The following is a 12,656-nucleotide window of genomic DNA, read 5'->3' on the forward strand; positions in this document are numbered from 1 at the left end:
ATATTTAAAACATAAAAAGTAACTCGTTTCTTTTAAATGCTTATTAAAAGTTTCTCATTAGAATATTATAATTATACTCCATATTCTCTGAAATCTTACTGCCACACAGTTCATGCCAATGATTCAAAATATCTGCATTTGATGAGTACACAGTAACAGTTAAATATTGCAGTTATCTAACAAATTTTTTTTTTTGAGATAAAGTCACACTCTGTCACCCAGGCTGGAGTGCAGTGGTGTGATCTTGGCTCACTGCAACCTCCACCTCCTGGGTTCAAGCGATTCTCGTGCCTCAGCCTCCTGAGTAGCTGAGATTACAGGCATATGCCACCACGCCTGGCTAATTTTGTGTTTAGTATAGTCGGCGTTTCTCCATGTTGCTCGGGCTGGTCTAGAATGCCCGACCTCAGGTGATCCACCCGCCTCAGCCTCCCAGAGTGCTGAGATTACAGGCGTGAGCCCATGTACCCAATTTGTGTGTCCTTTTTGGTATCTTTTTGATGAAAATTTTGTTCCTCCATTTTTAAATCAAGTTATTTAACTTTATTGTTTAGTTTTGAGTTTATATATTTTGAATATTCACTTTTTTCACATGTAATTTGCAAATGTTTTCACCCATTTTCTAAGGGACGTTGTCACTCTTCAATTTTGTTTGGATGTGCAGAAATTTTAAAGTCTAGTGTAATTAAACTTTTATTTGTTGCTCATGCATTTAATGTGGTATCTAGGGAAATGGTGCCAAGACCAATGCCATGTCTTTTTCTCTTTTTTTTTCTACAAGATGTTAGTTTATATCTAAGTATTTATTTATTGAGATAAGTCTCACTCTTGTCCCCCAGGTTTGAGTGCAATTGCTTTATCTCAGCTCACTGCAACCTCCACCTCCCGGGTTCAAACAATTCTCCTGCCTCTGCCTCTCAAGTAGCTAGGATTAAGGCACCTGCCACCATACCCGGCTAATTTTTTTTGTATTTTTTAGTAGAGACGGGGTTTCACCATGTTGGCCAGGCTGGTCTCGAACTCGTGACCTCAGATTATCTGCCCACCTTGGCCTCCCAAAGTGCTGGGATTACAGGTGTGAGCCACCACGCCCTGTCATAAGTATTTTATTTAAAATATATTTTTGGCCAGGCGCAGAGGCTGAGGCACTAAAATGGCTTGAACCTGCGAGGTGGAGGTTGCAGTGAGCCGAGATCAAGCCACTGAACTCCACCTTGGGCCACAGAACGAGACTCGTCTCAAAACAAAACAAAACCAAAAACAAAAAAAGAAGGAAGGGATTACTCACAATAGCTAAGGTATGGAACCAACCTAAGTGTCCATCAATAGGTGGAGAAAGAAAATGTGGTGTATGTACACAATGAAATGCTATTCAGCCCTTAGAAATAAGAAAGTCTTGTTATTTGCTACAACATTCATGAACCTAAAAAATATTATGCTAAGTAAAATAAGCCAGCACAGAAAAACACACACACAAAAATCCTATATTTTTTTTTGGAGACGGAGTTTAGCTCTTATTGCCCAGGCGATGGTGCAGTAACACCATCTTGGCTCACTGAAACCTCTGCCTCCTGGGTTCATGCGATTCTTCTGCCTCAGCCGCCTCAGTACCTGAAATTACAGGCTCCTACCACCATGTTGGCCAGGCTGGTCTCGAACTCCTGACCTTAAGTGATCCACCCACCTCGGCCTCCCAAACTGGTGGGATTACAGGCATGAGCCACCGGGCCCAGCCCACATAATCCTATTTCCATATAAAGTGTAAAAAAAAAAAAATTAAACTTGCCCGGTGCAGTGGCTCACACCTATAATCCCAGAACTTTGGGAGGCCGAGGCAGGCAAATCACAAAATGGGAAGTTCAAAACCAGCCTGACCAACCTGGAGAAACCGTCTCTACTAAAAACACAGAAATTAGCTGGGGGTGGTGGCGCGTGCCTGTAATCCCAGCTACTCAACAGATTGAGGCAGGAGAATTGCCTGAACCCGGGATTTGGAGGTTGCAGTGAGCCAAGACTGTGCCACTCCCCTCCAGCCTGGGCAACAGAGAGAGACTCCATCTCAAAAAAAAAAAAAAAAAAAAAAAATTCAACTCATAGAAGTAGACAGTACATTTAAAAAAAAACAAAATAAACACGCATCCACTATGGGGATTTTTGTCTGGTTAACAGAGCTTCATGATTTTTCAGATACTATATTTTCTTTCATCTTCTGCATCCTTCTGTTCTTCAACCAATGGATGAAAAATGATACAGAGAAGACACATTTGCTTTTTATCCACTTCACTTCTACTCACTATTAGTCAACATGGGTACAGCTGACAACAGTTTTCTGGCAGGAGAGCCACTTCTAAGCAATAAATAAGACACTGAAAAAAAGTATAAATCTTTCATAGAAAGCTAATAGGCATCAGTAATGCTTCTGGTAAAATGTTTCATTTTGTTGATTTCTATGGAGCTCCCATAGTATTTTATCAAAAGCTAGCAAATATACAGCAGAAAAGCAATATTATTCTAAATAAGAACATTGTGGTTATTTTGTCAATATAAGTAAAAATATGACCTCACACTAATAGTCTCACCTATAGTTGTACAACATCAAGTGCTATTTTTTATTTAAAATTTCGTTTCATATAAGTATTCAACTTACATCACACTCCTTTGCCATTTCAATGCCTTCTCCACTTTATATCAGTGGAAAACAGGCCAGCAGCTCCCAGGAAAGCACGTGGTGTTATTGCTGCTTTAACAATGATCATGAAGAGCACTTGTCTGGGTGCGACTCACATGTCAAACACTGCTAATTGGCTTGAAGTACTGGTTTTCTAAATTTACCAGTAATATAAAATTCTTAGCAAAGAAAACTTTATCTTATTCAAATATGTTTTATGGGATTTCACTGACATTTAAGTGTCTTAATTATCTGGAATATTGAAATTTTCCATGAACCCAAACTGAGTACTATAAACTTTTACTAAAAGCTTTTCTGAGGCAGAGTAAGATTTATAACATTTTACTATCATATGGAAGAAGTGTATTAACCATGTTTTCAGTAATCACTCTGAACACAGCATTCTCAGTTCCCAGTAGGCACCCTGAGTCACTCAGGGGAAACTGGTTTCTCTGTGAAGAGGCAGAAGAAAATGCTGAGTGGAGGTGCAGCACACTGCACAGCAATGCTTTCCACATGCACCTATTAGGGTCTCAATTTAATTGGGCTGATATTTGCATGGCTAGATACTTACTGAATTTAGTCATACTACTTTTTAGAAGCTAATGGCATCTGTTACCCATTAATTTTATACATTTGCTTTTTTCAAAAACAAATTTTTGTTAATTTACTCTAAATTGAGATGACAATCTTCAATTTTTCAGTATTAAAGCAAATCAGAGAAGAGCAATGTGTGTATATAGTGTGCATTTTCCTGCCTATCAAAATTTTTCTTTCATTGCCTTGGAAACTCTGGGAAGCCACCTATAAAATATTCCCTTTGAATACTTTAGCCAGGATGTTAGATTTCGAAAGGTGAAAAACCATCATTGAGCAAAGCCAAATCTTGTCTGTTTCTTGTTAGTCGTCTGGCCATCTCCAAAAGCATGGCAATTAGGCCAAGCCATTGAAAACTTGTGGTTTTGATTAATTTTATCTCATTTCAAATGTTTTCTCTGATAGTTTTTTCATGTTAATCTAAAAGAAACTATCTACATAACTAATTATGTATTCAAGAAATATTCATATTAAGTTGTTTACAGTTTAATCTATTATAGTATAGTAGAATCCTCTGTAATTAGAAGTTATTTATAAATTCATTGTTTCTGAGGTTTTTCTTTTTTTTTCTTTTTTTTTTGAGACGGAGTCTTGCTCTGTCGCCCAGGCTGGAGTGCAGTGGCGCGATCTCGGCTCACTGCAAGCTCCGCCTCCCGGGTTCACGCCATTCTCCTGCCTCAGCCTCTCCGAGTAGCTGGGACTACAAGCGCCCGCCAATACGCCCAGCTAATTTTTTTGTATTTTTAGTAGAGACGGGGTTTCACCGTGGTCTCAATCTGCTGACCTCGTGATCCACCCGCCTCGGCCTCCCAAAGTGCTGGGATTACAAGCGTGAGCCACCGCGCCTGGCGTTTTTGAGGTTTTTCAAATGTGAAAACAAAAAGGTATGCCTTTTGAAGTAAGTTCAATTCTAGGACATTACCCACTGGTTTTCATGGCATTTCTGTAATGAATAGTGTAAACCTGGGTCACCAGAATGGTGCAGAGATGTTGATTGAATTAGAATAAGTTCAGCCTTGTTGGTAGACTATCAGTATCCCAGAGGCTGATCGTTCACTACAGCTTACTAAATGTTGTTCCTTAATGCCAGTGAGCACTTTTAGCCAGGTTACCCTTTTCCTTCCATTAATGTGGTCCTTTTGTGGTCTCCTGTTTCTCTTAAGCTATCCCAGATGAGAGGTGATTATTTCTTGCATGAATGAGATTCCCTTTTTTTCCATCTGCCATAGGATCCTCTTATTCTCCCTACTGGAAACATGCAAGAGGCAGGAATGATGACAATATACAAGCATGTTTCCTGCCATGTGGCCACCATAAGCAGCTTGCAACATGTTCCACCTAGAAGTCACTTACTTTCAGGCCAGCAGGGGTGTTTTTCTATGATGTGTCTCTTTCTCTTAAAAACACCTCTGATTAAGTTTAGCACAGTCAGGATAATCTCCATTTTGATAAACATAAAGTCAACACATGGGTAACCTAACTTCATGAGTGATTTCCCACCACATTCACATTTTTACACTTGAGAGTATTACACCGCAGGTGTGCAACAGACTGGGAATCCAGGGTATTATCTTAGAATGTTGCTTACCCACCTGAATAAACTTTTAAAAGTCTTTCTGCTGCTTTTCTTATCTACATAATCAAAGATATCACCTGCAAATAATAATTAATTACTTTCCAGTTTTAATTCATTACAAATATTAACATCTTTTTTTCTGGCTTCTTTATGTACTGTTTTATACAGAACAATAAAAATATACCAATTATTCAATTGTGGTTAAATTTTCATTAAAATAAGTATTAAAAATGATTTTTTGTTTGAAGAGGGCTTTTATTGTTGTAGTCGAGTGTTATTTCTGGAGACAAAATTGCCTGTGCTTTAATAGGCAGATTCTGGGGGAGAATCTGAGACATAAGCCATAAAATTTTACATTAATAAATTCAAGACAAAGCAGAAAGTGTGGACTTGCTTTCAGCATTTTCAAGGTGTTTATTAGTCACCCTATTAAAATAATTCATTTTGTTCCAATAATTGCTCTTTTCTTCTGAAAATATGTACAAACTCATACTCACACAAACACACTTACTCATTGCATAATTTTCTTACACCTAAAGTTATCTTCAGAGTAACATGTGTATATTTAACTCTATGTAAATTAAAACTACAAGTGTATATGTTTGCAGGCAGAGAGACCACATGTTCAAAAAAAACTAAATAACAATTGTTTATTAATAATTTTTCAGGACTAAGAATGTAAGGATTTTATTTCTTTCACTTTTTTTTGAGATAGAGTCTCGCTCTATTCCCCAGTCCAGAGTGCAGTGGCATGATCTTAGCTCACTGCAACCTCCACCTAAGGGATTCAAGCGATTCTTCTGCCTCAGCCTCCAGGCTTGCACCACCATGCCTGGTTAATTTCTGAATTTTTAATAGAGACGGGATTTCAGCATGTTGGCCAGGCTGGTCTTGAACTCTGACCTCAGGCAATCCACCCGCCTCACTAAATTATACACTAAAAGTGTTAATTACACTCTTTGTAACAGAAAAGATAAATGCTAGAGGTGATGGATACCTTATTTACCCTAATGTAGTTACTACATATTGTATGCTGGAATCAAAATATGCCATATAAGGCATAAATATATACACATACTATATACCCACAAATACTAATAATTAATTTCAATAAGAAAAAAGAATAAAAATTTAACCAGTGGGAAAATATTCTTCAGCTGATTTACAGTTTAAAGCCACTGGCAAAGGGATTACTAGAGATGTTATTCCACTATGAACCAAATAGTATATTTCTACCATCTTTTATGTACAACCTTGAGTAAGGTTAAATAGGTTAAAGTTAGTGGCATAATAATGCTTCATTAAATGCACAATAGTCTTAACATGGTAAAAAAATAAAGTTCACATACAATCTAACAGTTTTTAAGTGTACTACATTTTATTACATGAAAGTACAATTAGTAAAATATACTAATTTAATACTTTTAACTATAATAATTTTTCTCTCACTATAATGTAGAAAAATATTACTCTGAACCCCAACTTTTTTTTATCTGTTACTAATAAACTAATTCATTATAACTTTTGAAAAAGAAGTTTTAAGATGTTCTGCGTACATGTTAACATAGGTTAGGCCATCCAAAAGACAAAGCAAAGTGTCAACATGAAGTTATAGGGTACGATAATACAAATGAGAACATGAACCCCCACCTTATACATTACTTAGTATAAGTTAACTACAAAGAGGTGCTCCACTTACATTTTCATCATCCGTCGTAGATTTTAATGTTCTTACTCTTTTATAGAAAAGGTTCTAAGTAACACCCAATTAGTAAACAATCTCTAATCTGATGCAGCAACAATTGATCACATGCTTTCACATGTGAACACAACAGAAATAACAGCATAAAGTAAAAGGATATGAAAACTATATTACATACTTATTCACTTTTCAAAATTGTTCTTTCAAGGAAACAACTACACTTTCAATGTAACTACAATGCTTCAAAAAAATCTACTCTTTTTGAAGTTATATACAAATAATTTATCTAACAGCTGTAGCTGTAGTTTTTATACTCAACACTGATTTAGTGTAATGTCTGAAGTGTCAGTGCCTTAGTTATTTTGCTGTAAATTATGATATTTACATAGAATCAATTTTGAATTAAATATTTTTTTATATTTACTGCATCTGCAAAAATATATTTTAGTGTAAACTCTCTGGTGTTTTCTAAGCTGTAGTTTTTGAAAAAAAAAAGGCTTTCCAAATTCATTTGCAGGACTCTTCTCCAATATAAATTCTGATGTTGAGCAAAGCTTGAGCAACTGCTTCAGGGTTTTCTTCTAGTACAAAATGTGTTCAATAAGATGTGTGACACAAGTAAAGGCACTATAACCCAGTTTATATTTGTAATGGCTGTCTTCAGAATAAATATTCTTCACTCTAAAGGCTTATATTTTCTGAAAGATTTTTTGACAGTAATTGCCCTTTTCATGCTTTTATGAACTACGAACCTTCTTCTATTGAGTAAGATGTGATGGGCATTAATGGCTTTTCCATATTCTTTATATTTGTACAATTTTTCTCAAGGATAATAGCTTTCCTGTGAAATATGGTGTAAGCACTGATTATAAGTTTTACCACACTCTTCACACTTGTAGGAGTTTTGGCAGTATGAATTATCTAACCTACAATCAGTGTTACAACCATATAAAGGCTTTGTCACATTTTATACATTTCTAGGGTTTCACATTAGTGTAATTTATTTTTATGTATAGGAAATTTGGAGGTGTTGGTAAAAGCACTGTCACATCTTTCAGGTTTGTAGATTTCCTCTTCAGCACTGATTATCACCATGTCTCTTAAGAATTGAGAACTTGTAGCCAGGCATGGTGGCTCACACCTGTAAACCCAGGACTTTGGGAGGCCAAGGCGGGTGGATCACCTGAGGTCAGGAGTTCGAGACCAGACTGGCCAACATTGTGAAACCCCATCTCTACTAAAAATACAAAAAATTAGCCAGACGTGGTGGTGGGCAACTGTAATCCCAGCTACTTGGGAGGCTAAGGCAGGAGAATGGCTTGAACCCAGGAGGCAGAGGTTGCAGTGAGCCAAGATCATGCCATTGTACTCCAGCCTGGGTGACAAGACTGAAATTTCATCTCAAAAAAAAAACAAAAAACAAAAAAAAGGATTGAGAACTTCTTATAGGCCGTGCCACATTCTTCACACTTGTAGGGTTTCTGTCCAGTATGAATTACATGTAATAAGGGTTGAGAACTTCCTTTAAAAGCTTTGTCACATTTTTTATATTTGTTATATTTGTATGAGTTTATGTTCCATATAAATTCTCATACTTAGTAATGAGTTGAGGGCTGGTTAAAGGCTTTCCCATATTCATCTGGTTTCTCTCCAGTATGAATTATCTTATGCTTATTAAAAGTGGAGGAACATTTAAAATATTTGCCACATTCTTCACTATGTAGGGTTTCTGTGCAATATGAATTCTCTTATGTTTATGAAGGTATGAGGACCAGTTAAAAGCTTTGCCACATTCTTCACATTTGTAAGGTTTCTCTCCAGTATGAATTCTCTTATGTTCAGTTAGAGTTAAGGATGCAGTAAAGGCTTTGCCACACACTTCACATTTGTAGGGTTTCTCTCCAGTATGAGTTCTCCTGTGTTTAGAGAGTAGTGAGGGCCAGGTAAAGGTTTTGCCACATTCATCACATTTGTAGAATTTCTCTCCAGTATGAATTTTTTTGTGTGAAAAAAGTATTGTGGGATGGTTAAAAGCTTTGCCACATTCTTTACATCTGTAGGGTTTCTCTCCAGTATGAAGTATCTTATGTGTAGTAAGGTGTGAGGATATGTGGCAAAGCTTTTCACCTTCTTTACATTTGTAGGGCTTCTCTCCAGTATGAATTCTCTTATGTGTAGTAAGATTAGAAGTGCACTTAAAGTCTTTGCCACATTCTTCACATTTGTAGGGCTTCTCTCCAGTATGAATTCTCTTATGTGCAGTAAGGGTAGAAGTGTACTTAAAGTCTTTGCCACATTCTTCACATTTGTAGGGTTTCCCTCCAGTATGAATTTTCTTATGTGTAGTAACGTATGAGGGGTGCTTAAAGGCTTTTCCACATTCTTCACATTTGTAGGGTTTCTCTCCAGTATGAACTACCTTATGTACAGTAAGGTGTGAGCACCTTTTGAAGGCTTTGCCACATTCTTCACATCTGTAGGGTTTCTCTACAGTATGAATTTTCTTGTGTGTAGTAAGGTTTGAGGACTGTTTAAATGCTTTGCCACATTCTTCACATCTGTAGGGTTTCTCTCCAGTATGAATTTTCTTATGTGTCACAAGGTTTGAGGGCTGCTTAAAGGCTTTGCCACATTCTTCACATTTGTAGGGTTTCTCTCCAGTATGAATTTTCTTATGTGTAGTAAGGTTTGAGGACCAGTTAAAAGCTTTGCCACATACTATACATTTGAAAGATTTTTTTCCAGTATGTCGTATCTTAGGTCTGTTTGAATTTGAAAATTTCTGAAAGACTGTCTTATATTTATCACATTGAAATATTTTTCTCTGGGTAGTTGTCAAACTGTGGTTAAGACCATTATAACCTCTTTTGCACAGCTTATGCTCATCCACACTTTTATAGCCTTTTTTCAACTGTAAATTGTCATGTCCACATTTTTCATATCTTCTAAGTATCACTTTTTGGAAAGAATCTTTTATGCTCCGCTCTGGCCAAAGGTCTTGGGCAAAATGAGAACACATAACAGAAAGAAACAGTAAAATCACATTACTTCAATTGCTAGACTCAGATAAATATACTTTACAAATCTAACCTATAAAATTATACAAACTACATGAGCAAGATGACATAGCAAAAAACCACCAGCTCTAATTTCTTCCTGGACACATAAATGTAACAAAAACGTACTGACCAAAATACATGTGTAAAATAATTTATAAATGAGTTAAGTGTGTGAAGGTCCCCACGTGAGCAGAATGAAATAGCCACATAGAAGAAAAAGCTCTGTTATATCCAACACAGCTCTTCCTACTGTCCAGTATAATACTGTGCTTTTATTTATTTATTTATTTATTTACTTATTTATTTACTTATTTATTTTGAGACGGAGTCTTGCTCTGTTGCCCAGGCTGGAGTGCAGTGGCGTGATCTTGCCTCACTGCAAGCTCTGCCTCCTGGGTTCACGCCATTCTCCTGCCTCAGCCTCCCAAGTAGCTGGGACTACAGGTGCCCACCACCACGGCCAGCTAATTTTTTTGTATTTTTAGTAGAGACAGGGTTTCACTGTGTTAGCCAGGATGGTCTCAATCTCCTGACCTTATGATCCACCTGCCTTGGCCTCCCAAAGTGCTGGGATTACAGGCGTCAGCCACCGCGCCCAGACAACATTGTGCTTTTAAAAGTAAATTGCTGGCTGAATGTGATGACTCACACCTGTAATCCCAGCACTTTGAGAGGCCAAGGTGGGTGGATCATGAGGTCAGGAGTTCAAGGCCTGCTTGGCCAAGATGATGAAACCTGTCTGTACTAAAAATACAAAAAATTAGCCAGGCATGGTAGCAGGCACCTTTAATCCCAGCTACTTGGGAGGCTGATGCAGAGAATTGTGTAAACCAGGGAGGCCGAGTTTGCAGTGAGCCGACATTGCACCACTGCACTCCAGCCTAGGTGACAGGGCGAGACTCCATCTCACAAAAAAAAAAGTAAATTGCCAGCCAGGCATGATGGCTCATGCCTTTAATCACCGCACCTTGGGAAGGCAAGGCAGGTGGATCACCTGAAGTCAGGAGTGTGAGACCAGTCTGACCAACATGAAGAACCCCATCTCTACTAAAAATACAGAAAATTAGCCAGGCATGGTAACAGGTACCTGTAATCCTGTCTACCTGGAGGCTGAGGCAGGAGAATTGCTTCAACTGTGGAGGCAGAGATTGTAGTGAGCCAAGATTATGCCACTGCTCTCCAGCCTACATAACAGTGAGACTGTCTCTCTCTCTCTCTCTCTCTCACACACACACACACAAATTGCCAACTCCTGGTTTCTTTTTTTTTAAAAAAAGAAAAAAATTGGCACATACATCTTTATTTTTGGCTCCTGGGAAATTTTTTAGACACTGGTTAATGTCTCCCATGACATAAAACACTGAAAGAAATAGTGATATATGTTGGAATGACAGTTTGAGTCTGCTGAGTCTAAAGGTAAATGTTACAGAAGCAGAGAAACTGCAGTAACCCAAACAGGGAATGGCTGTAGCAAGTGATTACTGATTATTAAGAAGAAATATGAATAAGCCAATTTAACTAAACAATAAACACAACATTTTAGACAAGACACATCCTAAAAACGTATTTGAGAAATTCCCAGACTCTCTAGTCAAGACAATTGATTTCAGACTATGCCAGGACAAAGCTATATTATAAAGATTGTAACAGGTCCCTTTTTGTTAATATCTGAATCTCACTCAAAGATTACAATGTATACAAAATATTTGGGCAACATAGCCCCATCAAAAAAATTATAAAATTTTCAAAAGCAGCCTCAAAAAATGTATAAAGTAATTTTAAAAATTCAGAATAAATTGAACACACAAGGCTTGGAGGTTCATTCCTGTAATTCTAACATATTGGGAGGCCAAGGTGGGAAAATCACGTGAGGTCAGGAGTTTGAGACCAGCCTGGCCAACATGGTGAAACCCTGTATCTACTAAAAATACAAAAATTAGCTGGGTGTGGTGGCATGTGCCTGAAATCCCAGCTATTTGGGAGACTGACACACGAGAATTGGTGAACCCAGGAGGGGAAGTTTGCAGTGAGTGAAGATTGTACACTGAACTCCAGGCTGGGCAACAGAGCAAGACTGTCTCAAAAGTAAAATGAAATAGGCTGGGCCCGGTGGCTCATGTCTGTAATCCCAGCACTTTGGGAGGCCCAGGTGGGTGGATCATTTGAGGTCAGAATTTCAAGATCAGCCTGGCCAACATGGTGAAACCCCGTCTCTACTAAAAATACAAAAATAAGCTGGGTGTGGTGGCACACAGCTGTAATCCCAGCTACTGGGAGGCTGCAGCAAAAGACTCACTTGAACCCAGGAGGCAGAGGTTGCAGTGAGCCAAGATCGCACCACTGCACTCCAGCCTGGGCAAGACTATCTCAGAAAATGAATGAATAAGTAAGTAAATAAATAAATAAAATAAATTGAATAATATTCAGTAAGCGAAATAGGAAAACAGACAACTACTGAAGATCAGAAAAATGAGGATAACAAGAAAAAATATTAAAATGCCAAAAAACAAAATTGTGGATATAAAAAATACAAAAATAACTGAAAATTTTCTTAAAAGATAATGTAAACATGAAAAACCTGAACAAGCAAACTAGGATACACATAAAGATATTTATCACAAACACACCTATAAGCAAAATTTCAAAAATCACAGAAGAGAATTTTGGGAGCTGCAAGATAAAAATGCTGTGTCATTTATAAGCATAGTCTCATGAGATAACTTGTTGCAGGCCGAAAGAGTGAGGGTCGTGATCAACTCAGTATATCACTGGAAGCTATGTGAGTAAACAGCAAACTGTTCTCATAAATGCAGAATATTGGCAAACACACAAACTGTGTCTGCCATCCAGAAGGAATGTTGAGAGCAGTCACGCCCCAAGCTCAGTGTTTCTTGTGATTAGGTACATCTGAAGCCTGTTAGCAATAATGTGAACCTGTGATCAATTAAGCAGCTGACCAATCATTACCTCCTCCTCCCTGATCTTTCTGCCCAATAAATACGAAAAGCTGTGGAAGCTCCGGGGCTGCCTTTGCTCACTAGAAGCAGGGAGCAC

The 12,656-nt window shown here is 37.8% G+C and overlaps 1 protein-coding gene across 2 annotated transcripts in view; it reads right to left on the reverse strand.

Moving 5' to 3' along the window:
• The window catches only part of ZNF253 (zinc finger protein 253), an 85,557-nt gene that overhangs the window by 48,317 nt on the left and 24,584 nt on the right, over positions 1–12,656 (reverse strand). The window contains exon 4 of one of the 2 annotated variants that reach the window (XM_030820307.1): positions 8,265–9,567. The exons of the other annotated variant lie outside the window; for it this stretch is intronic. Coding sequence (XP_030676167.1) covers positions 8,265–9,567 — 1,303 coding nt within the window. The remainder of the gene's footprint in view (positions 1–8,264; positions 9,568–12,656) is intronic. 2 annotated transcript variants of the gene reach the window in all.

Source organism: Nomascus leucogenys, chromosome 10, assembly GCF_006542625.1.
Source record: "Nomascus leucogenys isolate Asia chromosome 10, Asia_NLE_v1, whole genome shotgun sequence".
Classification (NCBI taxonomy): Eukaryota; Metazoa; Chordata; class Mammalia; order Primates; family Hylobatidae; genus Nomascus; species Nomascus leucogenys.